This window comes from Nicotiana tabacum, chromosome 12 (assembly GCF_000715075.1).
Source record: "Nicotiana tabacum cultivar K326 chromosome 12, ASM71507v2, whole genome shotgun sequence".
Taxonomy (NCBI): Eukaryota; Viridiplantae; Streptophyta; class Magnoliopsida; order Solanales; family Solanaceae; genus Nicotiana; species Nicotiana tabacum.
The window spans coordinates 10,639,932-10,659,987 of NC_134091.1; the positions used below are offsets into that span (position 1 = coordinate 10,639,932).

General features: G+C 36.2%; 3 protein-coding genes across 8 annotated transcripts; 2 read left to right on the forward strand and 1 right to left on the reverse strand.

Moving 5' to 3' along the window:
- Window positions 1–4,432: 4,432 nt before the first annotated feature.
- On the forward strand, window positions 4,433–9,623 carry LOC107783561 (bifunctional nuclease 2). 4 transcript variants are annotated; one of them, XM_016604547.2, is made up of 11 exons: window positions 4,433–4,761; window positions 5,403–5,711; window positions 6,199–6,369; window positions 6,472–6,521; window positions 6,623–6,679; window positions 6,755–6,820; window positions 6,927–7,001; window positions 8,235–8,353; window positions 8,704–8,795; window positions 9,225–9,280; window positions 9,417–9,623. In XM_016604547.2, exons 2-10 carry the CDS (start codon window positions 5,420–5,422, stop codon window positions 9,275–9,277), a joined length of 975 nt encoding a protein of 324 aa, XP_016460033.1. In that variant the 5' UTR covers window positions 4,433–4,761; window positions 5,403–5,419; the 3' UTR covers window positions 9,278–9,280; window positions 9,417–9,623. The 4 variants fall into 4 exon arrangements, with proteins under 4 accessions (XP_016460033.1, XP_016460034.1, XP_016460035.1 ...); XM_016604548.2 differs by having other exon boundaries at window positions 4,434–4,761; window positions 9,377–9,623; XM_016604549.2 differs by having other exon boundaries at window positions 4,434–4,761; window positions 9,461–9,623.
- Window positions 9,624–10,927: 1,304 nt separating this feature from the next.
- LOC107783560 (phosphatidylinositol/phosphatidylcholine transfer protein SFH1-like) lies at window positions 10,928–14,851 on the forward strand. Of its 3 annotated transcripts, none has more exons than XM_016604544.2 (12): window positions 10,928–11,105; window positions 11,186–11,271; window positions 11,887–12,133; window positions 12,213–12,263; window positions 12,400–12,499; window positions 13,222–13,488; window positions 13,586–13,663; window positions 13,763–13,864; window positions 14,086–14,135; window positions 14,228–14,327; window positions 14,407–14,485; window positions 14,580–14,851. In XM_016604544.2, exons 2-12 carry the CDS (start codon window positions 11,265–11,267, stop codon window positions 14,585–14,587), a joined length of 1,089 nt encoding a protein of 362 aa, XP_016460030.1. In that variant the 5' UTR covers window positions 10,928–11,105; window positions 11,186–11,264; the 3' UTR covers window positions 14,588–14,851. The 3 variants fall into 3 exon arrangements, with proteins under 3 accessions (XP_016460030.1, XP_016460029.1, XP_016460031.1); XM_016604543.2 differs by having other exon boundaries at window positions 10,929–11,105; window positions 14,584–14,851; XM_016604545.2 differs by lacking the exon at window positions 12,213–12,263 and having other exon boundaries at window positions 10,932–11,105; window positions 14,584–14,851.
- Window positions 14,852–15,069: 218 nt separating this feature from the next.
- Window positions 15,070–18,322, reverse strand: LOC107783559 (AAA-ATPase At3g50940-like). Its single transcript, XM_016604541.2, has 3 exons — window positions 17,770–18,322; window positions 16,493–17,129; window positions 15,070–15,820 (listed from the first exon to the last, which is right to left on the reverse strand). The coding sequence occupies exons 1-3, from the start codon at window positions 18,093–18,095 to the stop codon at window positions 15,446–15,448; spliced, it is 1,338 nt and encodes a 445-aa protein (XP_016460027.2). The 5' UTR covers window positions 18,096–18,322; the 3' UTR covers window positions 15,070–15,445.
- Window positions 18,323–20,056: the final 1,734 nt, after the last annotated feature.

The following is a 20,056-nucleotide window of genomic DNA, read 5'->3' on the forward strand; positions in this document are numbered from 1 at the left end:
TTAAGTATAGCGCCCTTTTAAAAGGCGTTATATATAAAGCCCTTTTGAAAATGCTATATATATTATATGGGCCCACCAATAATTCTTCTAGGCTTAACTGATATAACAATAATTCAACTGGGTATAACACCCATATTTAAGGCGCTATACCTCAAATAATTATACCCCAAACTGATTTTTGCCTTATTTAAAGAGGTTAAGGATTTTGTAAAAATCCATTCATAAATATTCTCAAGTCTTCTGAAATATTTCTTCGTTAAGTTGTTTTGCATTTTGTCATAAATAACTAGCGCATTTTAGTTATTATCTGCGCTTAACCAAAAAAAAATAGAAAAACTTTCCATAAATTTTTTATTTTTCTTGCATTAACAAAGGTCTAGAAGCAATGACGTACCAATGTGTTATTGTGACAAACGTGCGATTTTGAAGCCATGTTGGTCAAATAGTAATATTGGGCGCAGACGCTGGATATGTCAACAACTTGTAAGATATTGTTTTGAAAAAAATGTTTGTTAATATTTTTTTATATAAAATGTTAACTAGTAGTGTTGTGTTATAATCCCCATTGGTAGGACGAAAATCAATGTAGATTTGAAGAATGGTATGATGAACCCATTAACCAGGAATACTACAAATCATGTTTGCAGTATGTTTGGAATATGACCGGTGAATACGAACTCCAGATCTTTAAAATGCAACGACAAATTGTGGCGGTGCAGGAGAAACTAAAAGAGGCGAAAGAAGAAAAAATAGGTTGGAAGAGAAATTTAAGTGGTTGAAGCAGAGAATAATGGGCGATGGTGACTAAACAAACACATGTATGTGTTGAGTGTAGTATTTTATCTTTATGTTTTTCGTGTCATGTATTTTCATTAGTTGTACTGAATTTAAATTATGTTAAGTTGCTATATTTGTGTTTGTGTTGTAGTATTGAAATAACGAAGAACCCGAAAAATAAAAACATAATGCATATATAATGTAAACAATAAAAATTATTGTTATTATTTACTGAATGTCATATGTACATAAAATTAAAAAAAAAAGTCAATGTGTCCCACATCATGTATGCTTTAAAGCAGTCGTTGGCCTGAGGCGCATCCAATCCCGCCTGGTTATACTATCAGGATCATCCTCATCACGTCGCCTCTTTATCGGAGGATGCGATGCAATATGATTGTCAGTAGGACTGGCAAGCTCGGTAGAAAGGGCCGTCTGTCCAGCAGTAACGTACAAAACAATAAGATATTTTTGTATATGAAATATATATTAGTAATATACGTGTTAAGTCACAAAAAATTAAATTGTCTTACCATGGTCTCGTCAGGATCCTAAATATAATCATCCGTCTCAGCCATGTCAGTATCGCACAAAGTGGCCTCCGTGACGGGCGAGGATGCTGCCTTAAAAAAGGTGTTAGATATTTACGACTAATCAATGAGAAAAAAATAAATATAAATAATAGTAATAGAAACAAACCTGCGCATGTGAAAGATCCTCAGCATCCCTCGATGATGAGCCATAACTCAGTCGGCGCCCACTATCCATATCTCGTGTCGGACGATCATCAGCAACTGTCGATGGCTCTGGAGGACCAGGGAAATACTGATCCCACTCCTATCACGTAATGACCGTGCCTGCGATCAACAATGGAGCTGACGGGGTCACCTGCGAAGTCCCTGGAGTAAGTTGAAGGCTGAATGACAGCATATCACTAGGAGCATGGTCTGCCTCATGGTGGTCACCCGGCTGATCAACTCCAACATCCTCAACATGTGCCTCAACGCCCCCTTACTGGGGACCACCTCCTCGCCGACCCCCACGACCTCGTGGGACACCCCTACCTTGTGGGACACTCCTACCTCTTTGGGCATGCCTGCCACGTCGACCACATTCCGGCTCCACTGTTGGCCCATGATGGTACTGTTTTGGCGCCACATAATCAGTCTCGTATCCTAAACGCTCATCATCTCGGGCTCGCCTCAATATCCAGGAAGCCAGATATGTAACTTGCCGGCCATACTCGTGCAAAGCAGACGCTCCCTCGCCGATATGCTGCTGCATCTACAGTCTCAACTGGTAGAACAAATGTAGGCCAATAGCATACACAACATGTAAAATATTAATTATGGAATGCTAGGTTAACGTTATAAGTAAGTATACCAAATAACATACCAGTGCTTTGTGCCTCCCGGCGTATGGAACGTACCGACCGCCAACGCGATGAATGGGATTCCCGACAAAAAGTCAGGTAACGCTGCTGTACGAGCCCATATAGTCATGCTTACCATCCATTCGGTCAGGTGGAGGGGGCAGAATCAGGTCATGCCGTTGGTCCCAAGTATCGATCTGCGCCTCTAGCCATGCCACATATGTCTGGTCCATCCTGGAACGATTATCCCGCTGGTAATGTGTCATATGCCAAGCGGACGGTGGGGGTACAAGCTGTGGTCGACCAAACTGGCGAAGGACTCGCTCGGTGGCATGATGCTCGACAATATCGAGACACATCAACGGGACGGAAGAGCTCCACATAATTCGGCCGGTCGAGCAATAATCGGGAAAACCAGCTATTAGCTCGTCGCTATATGGCATCCAAATGAACTATTAAGTAAAAATAGGAACCGTAAGTATACGCATCACATATAAAGCCAGGCCAAGTAAACTTAAGTATACATTTACCTGTGCGCCCTCCAGCAAATCCAACAAATTCCTGCAATAAGAGAGATTATGTCGAGCCTCGTATTCCCGTCCATATCCTCGCCTATCAACCTATCTCCTAGCTAAAGGGAGAAACAGAGGTGGTGCATCCGGAGCGAAGGGTGGTAGAGGTGGCTGCAATTGCAAGAATCGCTCCCAGCCCAAACCTAATATACAATATGGACATAAAATTTATGGTATATTTTTACTAGGCATGTTTTAATGAAGAGAGTATTCGACTATGTTTTCACCTGCAGCAACGACAAAAATACGGCAACGTCTCGATGGGTGCCCATGCTCGCCCGACACATCTGCCTGTATAAGTAACTGAGAACAGCAACACCCCAGCTGTAATCATGTAAATCATCTAGCCGCTCAAGATGATGAAGAAATCTCAAGCTGACTAGGTTTCCCGAAGTGTTCGGGAACAAAACCCCCTCCAAACATAAGAAGCAACAACAACCTCGTGTACCGGTTAATATGAAGATTCGGTGTATCATCCGTGATGTCAGTGCCTCCAGATGCAGCCGGATGGGCGTCAATACAGCCGACTAGCCCTAATCAATACAGCCTCATCCGTTGGCTGGAAATCGGTGAGCCGCTGCAACATCTCCAGGTACTGCAAACCCGTATACTCTCTGATGGCATGTAGCAAAGCAACAAGATGTCCATCAACTGGCAGCCCATACAGAACCTCCATGTCCTGAAGCGTGATAGTGGCCTTGCCAATGGGCAAATGGAATGTGTGCGTCTCCGGTCGCCACTGCTCTATCAAAGCCGTGATCAACGCCAATCGAGCTGCAGCCGGCCGATCTCAACAATCCTATAAAAACCCGTATCCTGGAGGCGTCTGACTATACGGGGATGGAGATGGTGGGCCCTAAGAAAGTCTCACATATCGTCTACTCTTCTGGCGCAGAACGTGTGGGCCAATAACTGTCCCTCCCATATGTAGGAAGACCTATGCTCGGCTTGTAGCAACAGTAGCTCTAGCGAGGCAGGTCCGGGATGCAAAGGCGAAACCTCCACGACGACTACTGTAAATTGAACAATATTAATTATATTTGATATTATAATTAATTTGTTAATTAGGTTGATACATTTTCAGTATTATAATTTTATATTTTATATGTTACTTTAATATGTTAGTTTTATTATTTTATATGTTTGTTTGTTACTCACTTATTTTTGATTATAATAAAATTAAATAATTAATTTTCATAACTATATAGGATCTCACACACACACACACACACACACACACACACACACACACACACACACACACACACACACACACACACACACACACACACACACACACACACACACACACATATATATATATATATATATATATATATATATATATATATATATATATATATATATATATATATATATATATATATATATATATATATATATATATATATATATATATATATATATATATATATATATATAGAGAGAGAGCAAACGGCCATTAAGGTATAACGCTCTTTAAAAGGACATTATATATATTATGGTCACTGCTAATTTTTTTCACACATTTTGGTTATTTGAGTCCAAAAGAATCACATTTTGATTTCAAGACTCTTTTCCTCGGGCATTAGGTAAGAGGGCATAAATGTCATTCCGAATAAATCTTAAAGCATAATGACAAAGTAGTTTCCTTGTCACAGTGTGTCCCCAATGGGATTAAAATATCTACTACTGAGTACTGACTTTACTAATCTTCTCTATTTCTCTTTCTTCGAAAAATTCAATTACACACAGAAAAAGTCTCTCTTATCTTCTCTCACTCACACCAATTCTCTTCTCCTTTATCCATTCCTCTTTGTCGGCCTTAAATTATCCATTTCTGTTTCTTCCAACAAATATCTTACTTCCTTTTTTTCTTGTTTGTTTGATCCTTTATTTTATCTGATTTTGTGAAACTACTTTGGTTTCCTTAATCTTGATAGAATATTGTGATTTATTGAGATAATTAACAGGAAAGTTGAAGACTTTATTGTTGTTGAAGCTACGATCGGTGATCGGAAGCTGTTGGTTGTAATCCAGGTGTGATGTACTGATGTTAAATACTCACCTAACGCAATTATTCTTTTTCTTTTGGATCGATCAAAGGATTATACTACTTAATAAGTGAAGAAAAGTTGATTTTTTTTTTATCTTTTCTTGTTGTTGATGATTTTGGAAAAGCAGAATCAAGTTTAAAGATTTAATCTTTTTTCTGTGTATGGGAGCTTAACTGTGTTTTGATACACAGTAAAATAAAGACTGTGAAGTAGTGATCACAGACAAATGGTTGACTTTGATGTTATTCCCAAACTGAGTTTTGAATTCAATTGGAGAACTGATTTGGTCAAATACTTTGTAATCCTCTGTTTCTTAGGAACATTAGGATTCACTTGTAGTTTGTCAAACTATTTAATTTGTCATCTTTAACTAAATAGAGATCTGCACTTCTCTTAAAAGATTACTTACCATAATCTTTTTAATAAATAAAAAAGAAAAAGAACATTGTTTTAGACGACAAATTTTTGGGTATTGGAATGAAATAGGACCAAATAGAATAGAATCGATATAGAGAATTCATACAAGTGACCCGTACTAGTTTGAGATTGAGCCCTAGTTGTAATCTATTGTTATCTTGTTGGAAAAATGATGTCCTTGGTTTTAATCTATTGTTGTCTAAGTAGATTGCGGAGTAGGCAGAATGAGCTCTCTACAAGGGCCTGTTATTTGTCCTGTGGTTCGTGGAAAGCAAACAAGTCAGTTTGCTGTTCCTGTCAAATCTTCTGTAGTGAGGACTAAAATTTTGAAGAGTGGGTTCTGGGGGCTCAATGGGATCTCTAGCTTCCGGGTTAATGTGGCTCGTCAACCACGATCACGAGTAAGCAAGGTGATTGGATGCAGTTTTAGTTCATCATCAAATGGAAATGGTAGCACGGCAGAAAATTCCAATGAAAACGATGCAGATTATGTGAACTCTAGCGTGGTAGAAGCTGGTACGATATCTTTGTTCTCAACTGCTATATTCTTTATTGTCATACTTTGTTCTTTATTAGAAAAAACAATTGATCATGCTGGGAGTCATTGTACCAAATAATAAATACACTTATGATCATGCTGGGATTCATTGTACCAAATAATAATGATACTACATATAAAGTGTAACCTTCTAATTTAGTATTGAGATGATTCTGCCAAACAGTGTGATGATGTTCCCATTATTTTTCCTATCTTTTTTTCTGCATCTCTTCACGTGTCAAATTTTGGAGTCTGGTTGCAGACCTTACTCCTTGGTATCTGTTGTTTCGCCTTAGTTGAAGGCAATCTTATCCCTCAAAAACTGAGGGATGAGAACCTCTTTAAGTTCATATGTCAAAAAAAAAATAAAAAAAATAAGTGGATATGCTACTTGCCCAAACAAAAAGAAATAAAAGTGTAGCAACCTTTGTTTGGGTGATGTAACTTTCCTATTCTTCTGTGTAGTTGAAGTGCGAAGTGGACCGGATGGTTTCATGATCAAGATGAGAGATGGCAGGCATTTGAAATGTGTCCATAATAATCCACAAGGAGGTCATCTACCTGATTATGCTCCACATCCAGCGATTGTTTTAAGAATGGAAGATGGGACAGGACTTCTTCTCCCTATTATTGTTTGTACGTAGATATTTCGTTCATTTGTTTAAATGACTAGATTGTTTCTTAGACGCATAATTAAAATATAAGGCTGTATCTTTTCTGTGTCTGTTTATATGACAGTGGAGATGCCAAGTGCGCTGCTCATGGCAGCTGTGCGCAATGTCCAAATTGTAAGTTTCCTTATATAGGTTCTGGTAAATCCATCCTGCCAAAATTAGCAGCATTGTTCTATTCCCGTTACTGAAGAAGAAAAACATTGCCTCTGTTTCAGGCCAGACCAACAATGTATCAAGTTGTGAAGGAAATGGTTGAGAAGATGGGTTACATAGTAAGCTTGTTATTTGTGCTTTACCAGTAATTGCGTTAGCTTTTAGGCTTAATCTGACAGTTTTCCTGTTGGAAGGTTAAACTTGTTCGAGTTACCAAGAGAGTGCATGAGGCATATTATGCTCAGTTATACCTGACAAAGGTGTGTAAAATGCTGTTACTATGCTCTGACTGATCACATTCGCAAGTTTCAGTACACTTTATGTGGTGATACAACTTAACCACCTTTGGTGTGGTTGTCATTACAGTCAGATAATGATGCTGAGTGTATTAGCTTTGATCTTCGTCCTTCTGATGCAATCAACATTGCTGTGAGAAGCAAGGTGAATAACTAGTCTCCAACTTCTGTTTTATACATGAGCTAATGATAGTACCTTATTATTTTGAATTTTACCCACATGTTGAAACAATCTCTTGAGAGAGAATTTTGTAATCATTAGATAGTTTTCCTCTTCCTCCTGTGTTTTCTGCTCATTCTCAGTTCATCCATTTCAAGATTTATCCTCTGCTTTCTTTATTAGTCCTCCTTTTGGGGTGTGGATTATGGTGTTTGATAGAAAAGCAAAACGTAATGTGAATCTGATGCTTTAATTCCTGCTATTTTATCCAAGAATTACAAATAAAATTTGGGAGAATAACTTTATTCTCTATGTTTCTTGATCTCCGACAAGCTCCATTTTTTTTATAACATGAAACGTGGTGGCAGTGTTGCTCGCATCTTTAGCTTTTGCATATTAACCAAGCTCAAATTAGTAACGTTCAATTTTAAGTGGCATTTTTTGTGTAGTCAAGGTATACAATTATTATCCATCAACTGAACTTGGATTCAATTTGCTGATTACTTCCTCCCACCCTCCGTTTCCGTTTATGCAACCTTTCTCTATTTTTCTTTTTTTTAAGTGCTCTGTAATGCTTAATTAACTTCTAAACAAAAATTGATGAATTCTTTTGTATAATAACCTGATTAGATATGATGTTCAGAATATTAGCCTGTTGCCAACATATTCAATGATATGTCTTACCTTATATTCACCCACTACCGAGTGATACAAGTACAATCTAGTCCATGATCCCTCCACTAATAATCTGGTCACTATAATATCTTGAGATTACAACTGCACAATACTCTCTCTGTAAACCAAATGACTTCTAAGGGTTTGTATTGTGCCCGATATATGATGGAGAAGAGAGGATTACAATTGCTCCTCCCTTATAGGGATTATAAACCAATTTTCAATTGACTGTAACCACCATTTTTCGTATCTGGGCATATACCTCCCAGCACTACTCATTCCCACTCACTTTCATCCTACATACCAAGTACGACAAATTGAAGGATGCAACTATAGTCAATCCCAAATTTAATCCCAAACCTATCAATGGATCGAGCACAGTGTAGAAACTGTGTCTGAGGCCATCCACATTTTCGTCTAGTCCCCATCACTATAGTCCTATTTGCTCGCTTGTAATCTGATGGTATTGTAATCCAACTTTATCTTACCCTTGTGCCAAGTGAATGCTAACATAATAAAGCTTCTGTTCTCTAATTGTTCTAGGTGCCAATACAAGTCAACAAGTACTTGGCTTACAGTGATGGTATGAGAATAGTTGAAACTCCGAAGTCAGCAGTGCACACTACTGGTTCGGATGGTTTATTGTTCACTGAGCTTGACAGGTAAAGCTCTTTTAGAAAATCCTTGTGAAACTTTGTCCACATCTTGTTTTTGTCAGAAAAAGCAGTTCAATAAATTGCCCAATTTTCTTACATGGTATATATTTTAATGAAAAATGACACACAGCATTATTTCCTGTTTGAGAGAGAAAATTGTAGTAGTTCGAAATTTGAAACTAGCTGAAATTCTTAACAATACCTTATTCTATAACAACTAAACGTCATTCCCAGACAAGTTGTAGCCGGCTATATGTATCCTCATTGACCATGTTACCCACTTATTCTGTTGTGACAAATATAATCTTAACTTGTTTTAACAATCAAATACATAATCAACTTGTTTTGTGGGTCAGACCTTCTGGCCGGCCATGCATTGAAACAAAGGAGTTTATTCTTGTGCGGAACATGCTGATTGCAGCAGTTGAAGAACGATATAGAGATGCAGGTACTCTTTGTTAACATGTTCAGATTTTGCGCGGAATGGTTTTTCTGCTACTATGTGTGCTTTGTGAACCTCTTCCTTTCCATGCTGTGGAAAATCCTTTTGTCTGTCATTTATTGCTATATGGGTCCAGAAAATTGCATCAATGAGAACCTGCAGAAGAAGGGTCGTTTTCTTCTAAGCTGAAGCATCAACTTTTAATTTTACTTGAGTTCCTTTTTTTTTTTTTTTTTTTTTTTCTGGAAGTGTAACCTTATCAGCTAGAATTGACAAGCCTTCTTTCTACACTGGGTTTTCCTGACAGGCCCTTCCCTAGCTAGCCTTTTTTTTCCGTTTTTTTTTTCCTAATCCGTGTTGTCCTTTCTTTGTTGTTTTGCCAGTTTATATCCCTGGTCATATGTTTTATTCTCACTTGTATATTGGTAACTACAGCTCTCTGGAGGGACAAGCTTACTCAACTGCGGTCCAAGCGAAACTGGATATAACAGGTACATTGTCCAATCATTTTCCTCAGTCCTACAAATATCTGCGAAGCTTTTTGCATTGCTTTCCTTTGACATGTATTTGAATTTAAACAACTGGAGGAGCACGACGGTTGATTTTGATTAGAAGTTTGTTTCATAGATGTGCTTTAAAGTTGTCTGAGCAAAGGACTACTGTGTATATAGGAGCCATTCATCAGAGCCAATGTGGTCAGCATCTTCAAAGATCAATTGTAGCTCTCCGTTAATATGTAAAAAAACTTGTGAATATCTGTATAGACTGTAATAATGTTAATGTAAAACAGACCGGTAAACTTTGGTGCTTGGACATGAACTTCATTCAGTTTCATGTTTATCTTGCATGCCTTTCATCGCCTACAAATTGTTAAGGTCTATAGAAATGGCATATCATCGTGTGTGGCCTTGTAGTTACAAAATGGCAGCTCAATAGGCATATTATTAGTATAATTTAACTTGTAATATGTGACCGTTAATGTTGTCTAGTTGAATTTTGCTCTTAACTATGTGAAGAAGTATGTAGACATCTGGCATCTGGGGTGCTCAAATTTAAGCTCTTCAATCGATCAAGTTTTAATTAATTGATCTCTTATGAGAAATCAGCTTAGTGTACTCTTTTTAACAAGTAAAGCGACATATGATGTACTGTATAATAGGCAGATGCAATATCTGTACTCCGTGTAGAAATTAAAAATATTTAGAAAATTATGAGTTTAGTCGAATTTATTAAGTTTAAATAACTTAAAGCGAGTATCAAACATCGCTCGAGATATTAAAAAGAAAAACGTTAGGTACACTGTTGTATTGACAGCGACGGTTTCTAAATTCTAATACAGAAGAGAGAAGATGCTAAATATACCAGGAATCGTAGCAACGAAATAAAATACAAGTTCAGTTGATGCCACTTAGTGGGTATATGTATATTCCCATTTCAACTGGTATCTGCATTTCTCACCAAGTTAATCGGAAAATTTGCACGTAATTGTAGTAATAAAATTTACTGAAAAGTATAGTTCTTTGCCTTTAGTTTTATTCATACGTAATTTCTTGGCGTCGTTTTCGGTCTCATCAGGACTAGAAAGAGTTTGTCCCGCGGGACAGTAACTGATCAGAAAATCACAATCCAGAACACAGTTTTGTATTTGAAAACGATTAACCAATTAAGGACAACGGCAAAACAAATCCAAAAACGAAATCTAAATAAGGAAAGACTCCACGAATGTAATCTAATCTCATTTGGTCTGTAAATTCACACAATCGGGAACTGAGGAAAAAAATGAAATACCATAAAAGAACTTGAATGCCCACCATATAATTATCTACTGGAACTGTTTTTGAAGTAGAGAAGGAAAAAAGAAATATGTGAGTTTTCTTAACTTTAGTATTAAATTATAAACTTAATTTGGTAATAAGATATTAAAATGAGGATTTAAATTATATAAACTTTATGTAAAACTTTTCTTAAACTAAATCTTTATCAGATTAGTGATTATTATGTGTCAAAAAAACTTCTAATAATTAATTTTGTAAATGTTTTTTACACCACCTCAAACAAGACTATTGAGCAAAGCTGCTGTTAAATTTTTATCTTTTTTTTTTTTGTATGAAGGAGAAGATCGGAGCATAAAATATAGATACAAAAGCGATAAATGGCATATTCCCGCCACTAAGAGAAAGGGTCCCATATAGCAAGTAGGGGTCCCACAAAACCAACCGCTATCAAAAAGTAGACGGAACGCTTAACTGCTTCACGAAACTCCCCTATTCTCTTCACTTCGACTTTGACATAGCCAAAGTCCAAATATGTTTCCATGTGAGTTTGAATGAAGTTAAACTAGTTAATCCCATTTCGACATTTCCGATTGCTTAATTAATGTTTAACCTTTATTGCAGGGTAAAGAGATTGACTTTTACAAGGTTTCGATAAGTTTAGTCTGTTTAGATTAACTTCAAGGTTTTTTAGTCCTCGGAAATGTCAGGTACCTGCGGTTGATCAATGATGTAGGAAGTGTCTCTTTTTTTTCTTTTTTATTTTTCTATTATGAGTTTGAAAATTTCTCTTTATTTCTTTGGTTAACACGATATATTCGCAATCTTATGTGATCAAAGTTTCTATGCTCGTCATTTGGTTGAGTTTGCAAAACATATAGTCTATTCTAATACTGGGAAGGAGGATCCATATAGCCGATGAAAAACATGATTTTGGTAGGTTGATACCAGGTTAATTAGTCAGACTATGATTTGTAGGATGGATATTGCCTACACCAACTAATTTAGGATTGAGGCTTAGTTGATTGATTGACGTTTGATAGAATATCAGGCATTCGTTTGAAAAATTCCTCCCAGGCTTTGACTATTGAAAGATTGAACTTTTGGTGTTTTAGCTATTTGTTGTGTACAAGATGCTTGTAAGTTCGTCGTTTTTTTGCCTGTATCATACTCAGATTTTGCCTTTTTGGTCATTGAGTTATGTTTAACTTTTATATATTTTATTCACTCCACTGTATTATACTTACTTTGATACGATCAAGAAGCATTGTTACTTGAAGATTTAGTACTCATATGGTTAACCCTGTATATTTGCACTTGCACAGGTGGTGAAGATCGATTACATTCTGAAGTCGTCGAGGGAACGAAGAATGAACTTGGTATATCTAAGACACAAGAGAGAAAGCTGTCCCGTGAGAAGATAATCAGGATACGAAATGATATTGGAATTACTTCTACCACAGAGAAATTTCTGGGCAGTGAGGAGTTGAAGTTTGTAAATGCTTTTCGACAAGTGCTGATCATGGAGAACCTGATTCCTGCTATGCATGATGATAATCTCAAATTGTTAAGGTGCACTTGCCAATTGTTAACCACATGCGATCAAAGTGTTGTAACCTGTATTTCTTTTTTTGATAATCGTGGTGTCCAGGTCAGCTTGCGCGCACCTCGATTATTTCCTGACACCTCCCACCAGCAACAGGTAACTCTATCCACCAAGGCTTGGATAGATGGGAAGAAATCACCTAGTGTAACCTGTATTATGCACGAGTTCATAAATTTCATGTAAAGATAGAAGACAAATGAACTTAACTTTCAGCTGTTCAATATTTGATCAGATTTCTAAAAGCTAGAAAGTTTGACATGGAGAAGGCTAAGCGCATGTGGACAGATATGCTTCAATGGAGGAGAGATTTTGGAACTGACACTATTATCAAAGTAGATATACTTTTTTCAGCTGCTACTGCTCTATCTTTTTCCCCCGTAATGCCCATATTTCTTGAGAATGTCATGTGAGTTTTGGGATAGCAACTCTTTGAGGTTGTAACTATGGTATTACAAGTCATTCACCAATTTGAGGTTTCAAGATACAGAAATTCTCTCTTAACCTTGCACAAACATGTTTTTCCTTTATCAATACAATCATATTTTTATCTTATCAGTACAATCATATCGATTATATATTCCCACTTCCTTCTTTTTTATGCCTATGTTACTTTTAAAATGCCATAAGTTTTTTCTCGAATTTTCTTATTAGCTTGTTCTATACTGGATTTTCTCGAGGTTGACAACATGTCTAGTCTTCTTATGCATTTGAAAGTGTTTTTCTGAATAATCCGGCCCACATTATGGTTTAAAATCTTTAATTAACATAGTAGTTCATATTTTTTATATGTTCAAAAAATGATATTGTTTAAACAGGACAGAAAAAGGAGGATGAATAACTTGAATACTAATGAAAAGACATAAGAAAAGAGACAATCTCATGGCTTGAGCTACAATTATCGAGAAATCTGTTATTGTTTTAGCTCTGGCAACACTAAGAAACAACATTCGTGAAGTTAGAATGGTTTGAACTTGCTGTCTGCACTTGTTAATGCTAAAACATCGATGCTAGTCACTATTTCTAGTTGCTTGATCGTATACAATATTTTCCTCAGGATTTTGACTTCCATGAAAGGGATGAAGTCCTGCAAAACTACCCTCAGGGTTATCATGGCACGGATAAGGAAGGAAGACCAGTTTATATTGAAAGATTGGGGCTAATGAATGTGGAAAAGCTATTGGAAGTGACTACATTGGATCGATATGTTAAATACCATGTTCAAGAGTTCGAGAAGTCTATTGCCTGCAGGTTTCCTGCATGCACTGTAGCTGCAGAAAGACATATAGACACAAGTGTTACCATTTTGGATGTTGAAGGAGTGGTATATTCCTATTCATTAATTTATTAGTCTTTTCTGGTGGATTTTCAACAATGTGCTTCTTATAGTTCAGTTTCATAATTTGTTTTCTATATTGTAGCGTTTGAGGAATTTCTCAAAACCTGTACGAGAAGTCATTATGCAGCTGCAGAAGATTGATAATGACTTTTACCCTGAAGTAATTCGCGAACTAATATCTAAGTCATTATCAATCAATGACTTTTACTGTCATGTAAACTACTAACTAATATCTAACCTTGACAAAATAATTTTGCAGACACTTGGCGAAATGTTTGTCATAAATGCTGGACCTGGATTTAGGCTTATCTGGAATATACTCAAGCCTTTTCTTGACCCTGAGACCACTTCCAAGATTCATGTATGGCATGCTTTCTTCCCTTTGACCAGGCTTATATTATTAAGTTCTATCATCTGTTGGTAATCATTAGTTTAAGAAGCTTCTGAATCTTTAAGTCTTATAATGAAGAAAGAGATTTATCGATGCCTGTAATCTACTTCAGAATTGGTCTTAGATTGAGATGGAGGGATATATATGAGTCAATTGGACATATCAAGAATTATAACTTTTCAAATTTGTAGGTTCTTGGCAACAATTATAAAGGTAAACTGCTCGAAATCATCGATGAATGGTAATTATCTCAAATTCTTTTTTTCTCTATCCTAGCTGTTATAGTGTTCCTTAGACGATTACCCATCTTGTCAAAAACTGTGTGATTCGCAGTGAGTTGCCAGATTTTCTAGGTGGAAGCTGCACGTGTGAGAATGATGGTGGTTGTTTAAAGTCAGATAAAGGGCCGTGGAGAAGACTCAAGACATCAATGGTGAATGTGGATTATTAGTAGCTTTTCTTTGCATAAATCGCTATGTTACTGTATGTCAACTTATTCTTTCTACATGAAGATGAGTTTTGGAGAGGAAGCAGAGTGTTTAGAGAACATAGAGGCAACGCCGACCAATAGGAGAAAACCAGCCACAGATGGTATGTTCCATTTGATTGTTTCTTTTCCTATGGTAGAATGTTTTTCTTTGTTTAAATTATTAAAAATTAGCTTCTCAAGTGCTTGTTCCCTAAGACAGGTAAGTTGCTGTGAGACATTTACTGCTGAAACAGGATTTGAATGTGAAGAAGGTACGTCTAGCAATGTTTCTTCATATTTATGTCACTGTCCAGTTTCACTGTGCAGTAAGCATTCCCAAATTCACGAGTCCAAGGATACTTACTGCACAAGTTTATGAAATTTGGGAATGGTAGAGCTGACTCTGATTAACCATTATCATTTGTAACAATCACTATAAATCATCTTTCATCTTAGAATTTCTATTGAAATTATGACATTATCGGAAATGAAGTCTCTCATTATATCTTTTTCTTCAAGGATATTACTCTTTGTATAGAAAATGAAAGCTGATAAATTATTGTCATTTTGGTGGTTGTTGTGGTTATTTTTTCATTCTCAGTAGTACATCCCTTGCTAAGATATGCCAAAATTTTGAATTGATCTAGAGATATACTTACAAGTATCCAAATAGAATTATCAGAACTGAGTCATGTTGCAACGTTAGAAACCGGAACTTGCGGCGTAATGGAACCACCTCACCACATAACTAAATACAATTATATTCATGCAAATACCTGTTAGTATGTTGCGTTAAGTAATTTGATGGACTGTACTTCAGTTCTGCATCTGCAAAATATTCTAGGAAAGGCAGAAAAGAAATATTTCTAACCATGTAATGACACAACTAACTGAAGTAGATTTTGTAAAGCAACACGCCAAACTTATAAATAGATGGAGGTCCAATGATGAATAGAATCAAAGAATCAGCGTAATATGTTACCAGGTTTAACAAAAGCTAATGAACTATAAAAATCTTGCTCTTTAAAAGATCAAAGAATATCTCACCCTATGCCGAATTTATTTGTCCTCCGCCGTAGTCCCTAATGTCCATCTGTTTCAGTCAGCAATGCATTTTGTTTTGAAAGGTATTTGATGAGGTTTTCTAGTGCAATTTCACTGTTGTTGCTCTTCATCAGCTCTCCTGCAACTTCAGCTGGAGTTGCTTTAACTTTCAGGAGCAGATCCTCAATTACCCTAAACTTGCTGTGCTCCTCAATCTTTAGGTAATTAGATGCTAGTATCCTGAAACCACCGAAAGTGCAATACGACATCTCAATGTGCACATCCATACGGCCAGGTCTCAACAATGCTGGATCAAGTCGGTCCTTGTGATTTGTCGTGAACACTATGATTCGCTCATCCCCACAACTCGACCACAACCCATCAATAAAGTTCAGCAGCCCAGACAATGTGATCTGCATTCGTAGAAATTTTAGCAAAACAATGGTCAAAGTATAACACTATCACAATATCTAGTGATACCAAATGATATTTCTTAAGGAAAAGGATCAAGCTTACTCCTTTACTATATGCAATATTTTAATTTTACCCTATATTATACTTTGGGGTCATTCACACCCTTATCGTTAGCAAATCATCTCGTATTTGTCCTTAACTTTAACAGAGTTATAGCATGAAATGAGTGGATTTCTCGTGTCAAAATACATCATAAAAAAGGTCTAAATATACCCCCTCTACTTCTGATTACGGTTTAGAATTATCCTCCGTCAAACTTCAGTTAGGGTCCAGAATCGAGTTTTATCAGAGTCAAGAGAAATTACTAGACGATTTGCTAACATCAAGTAATGAATGGCCCCATAGTATAACAGATGGAAGACTTAAGATACCTCGTACCGTGGAGCTACGTTGCGCGGACTCTCTAAAATTCGTGTCGGATCCTCCAAAAATGCACTACTTTTGGAGGATCCGATACACATCTGGAGAAATTTTGAAGAGTCCGAGCAACATAGCCGTGGAGGAGTGCTCCGACCATTTTCTCTATTCTTATAGTTATATGCAGTGTGGTTAAGAGGAATTGAATAGTTCATTGTAAACTGAAACTGTGTCAAATAAATGCATTACAATACCTTGTCATCTTCACTTGTGTCATTCTCATTTTCTCTATTCTGCAACCCCACATTGCAATCAATGTCTTCTATCACAAGTATGGATCGATTTGCTGAACCAATCAACAACCTTCTCAAATCCGAATTGCACTGCACCTCTCTCAAGTCCAAGTCATAAACGTCAAACTTAAGGTAATTAGCCATCGCTGCAACTAAGCTCGATTTCCCTGTACCAGGTGGTCCATATAGCAAGTAGCCGCGTTTCCAAGCTTTGCCAACTCTCCTATAGTAATCTTTTCTACTCACAAACATGTCAAGATCCTCAATCAGCTCCTTCTTCATTTCTGGTTCCATTGCCATTGTATCAAAAGTCGCAGGATGATTTAATACCACGGAACTCCAATAATCAGTCCCATTATAATCCACCGTATGTAACCGCACTGCTTTTTTCTCTTCCTTAATCTCTTTGGCCCTACTTAATAATATATATGGTAAATAAGATTTTAAAACCATCTCTTTTTTCTTCTTGTGAAAACTCAACTCAAAATATCGAAGCTCTGTCTTGGGATTGGAGCTCTTGTCACTCTGTTTAATTCCCCTGGACTTCAAAATCCAGGTGAAATTCACATTTTCATAACAATCTGTTACTTCTTGGTACCTGCGGATCCAAGATTTTAAATCAGTACGTTTAAAATTTAAGTACCTTTGTCAGGTTAAGTTACCTACAATAAAGAGTAACCTTTCTTAGTATTTGTGGTGCCAAGAATTTATACAAAAAGAGATTCAGAAACATACAGAATGTCACATCAGGGATTTAAACCAGTGAGCTAAGGCATTTTTTATCCCCTTTTGCCGCTTCACAAGACTTTTTCCTTATATAAGGGATTCAGCTGTTTATACATAATCAAAAAAAAATATTGTAACTTGCATATTTTCACTGTATAATTTTTCAATGATTTCCTCCGCTCAGCTCCTCCACCGATTCTTAGCAAATTTAACATGATAACATGAAATAATCTATTGTAAGAGATTAAAAGATACAGATAACTGTGCTAGTATTTCATCAATTGCTCATCAATCAAAAAAGAGTGTAATTAAGCTAATCCTCTTATCCCACCAACTAAGAATAATTAAAGCATATATGTAAGCACGATTATATCATTGGTGTATATAAGTTAAATTTTAAAATTTACTGCACTCACTATCATCTTTTTTCAGTTGTACGAACTTAGCACAAATCTATAATGCTTGTTCAATTGTTATTTGTTAAACTACATATAGTTCAAGTCGAGGTTAACCTGTCGACAGTGACGGCGAGCTCTTCATCTTTGTCGGGCTTATTGACTTTGATCCTCTGTGTCCAAGGAGAAACCTTTGTACCCAAATAAACGTTGGCGGCGTCGAACATCTGGTTCGAAGTGAGACCTTCAGATTCTTCTATGACAACTATCAGCTGTGAGGAAAGGCGGTTTGATATTTTTTGAAAGCGTGAAGAGAAGAAGTGCTGAAGTGTTTCAGGTACAAGATCGCTAGCTATTGATCTGAAGAGAATTACAGAAGCTGTAAGAGAAGTTGCCGCCGTCAAAATTGCTTTAGAAGATGGCATGGATTCGAACAACTCCATATTTGTTTTAACTTTGTTTTCTGCTAAGATCTTCTGCTGATGTTGGAAAACTGCGGGAGTTTGGGGAGGGGGTGGAGTTAAAGTGTTTTACATAGGATTATGTCTTGGCGGGCAAGAAAACTGTAAGACATTCGTGGAAGAAATTCGAAGATGTCTAGAAAACTCTTGGGCCGTGTGTAGTGAAATTGGAGGCCCAAAAATGAAAGGTGCTAGATGGATTGATTTTGAGGCCCATATGAATAATTTTTAGTTCCTTTACTTTCGGTGGTGCAAATTACACTGGATGGACCATTTTAAAATTACTATTTATATTTTGACCATGTTAAAAAAAGTTAAAGGGAATATAGCCTCATGCCAGAATTTAAAGCACGTTCATCGAAATTTTGGAACACCAGGAATTCTGATGATTACTAGAATTTGTGGCAAATGTTGATAATTACTAGAATTTTGGCCAGAAATCCTTGCAATCACCATAAGCATATTTATGGCGATAGCCAGGATTTTGATCACCTTAAGAAGCTGGCAATTGACATGAGCATACTTTCAAAATCTGACGCGAGGTCTTTATCCAAGACTTTTCTTACCGGGGTCAAACTTTAAATAGCGGCACCCAAATATCCTATTTCTGTAAATAACCTTTCACTATCTCTTTGTTCAGAAATAAGAGTATATAATCTACTACTCTTATTTGACACTACACCATTAACTTGTTTAAGTCCGAGCAAGGCAAATTTTACATTTCCAGTCTCTTATTTATTTTATATAAGATTTTCTCTTTGTCTGGTCCCCAAAAGGGATAGCTAAGTTCAAATCCCAGCTACAACAATATTCACGTACCTTCGAAAAGAAAAAGGTGAAATTCCATATTCTTACATATATTAGAATCTTCTCTTTTCATCTACAGTTAAAAAAAACACATTTTCATTCATTTAACAGTTTACTACAACAAAATCACAGTTGTTCGCGGAAGAATCAAAGAGAAGAATAAAATGAATATTAGGACGAATAAAAAAGCATATAAATTCGGGATGTTCTCCACTATAAGAAATTAAAGAACTCATCTGTTTAGCTAACCTTGATTTCTCTTCTATTAATGGGATACAATTTACTTTTTGAGTTTTGACACATTGTAGTGTAAAAGACTATAACAAGTAACATTCCACACATACAAAAAAAAGGAGAGAGATAAGTAATGTGTAAAGTAAGGCAAGTTATTTGATAAAGTTGATCAAAATATATTGTTACATTTTTTTAGACTCTCGGTTTATATAAGTTCATATTCAGAACATGATCTTCGAAAAATTCTTCGTTCACAAAAGCTTAAATCTTGCATCACTAATGAATGAACGAAAAATTTCAACCATCTCATTATACCAGAGAGTGATTCGTCACACTTATTTTATGGCTCAAGAAAAATATCAAGTAGATTGTAATTTTTCACAAATTTAGTTCAAAAGTCATTATGAACAAAGGAGTTTATTTATTGTATCAGTGAAAATAGAAAGTGGAGCGAAATATTGACGTTAAATTAGATGTTATTAAGTGAGATTGGATTTTGTAGATGATATAGCACTCTGTTTCAACATTTGAATAGCAAATCTTCATGAAAACGGTACACGTCTTCATCATTGTATGTGACAAGTTGTTATATATATATAATTTGAAAGCATTTCATGTCTATACAATGGGTTCAATTCAACAGTAAATTTTCTTTTCTACTTCAGAAAATTTCATAAACTCGAAAGATATCAAATATAGTTTATAACAACTGTACAGTAATTAAAAGACGTTATTCCTTAAAATCAACTTAAAATATTGCCGGATGCTTGTTGACTATCAAAGTAGAATCACATGCTAAAAGATGTTTCTTTTTCTTTTCGACTTCCAATTTGCAAAGTCTTCAACTGTTTTATGAGAAAAACTTTACGCATCCTGTAACTTAACGTGCCAAAATTCCTAGC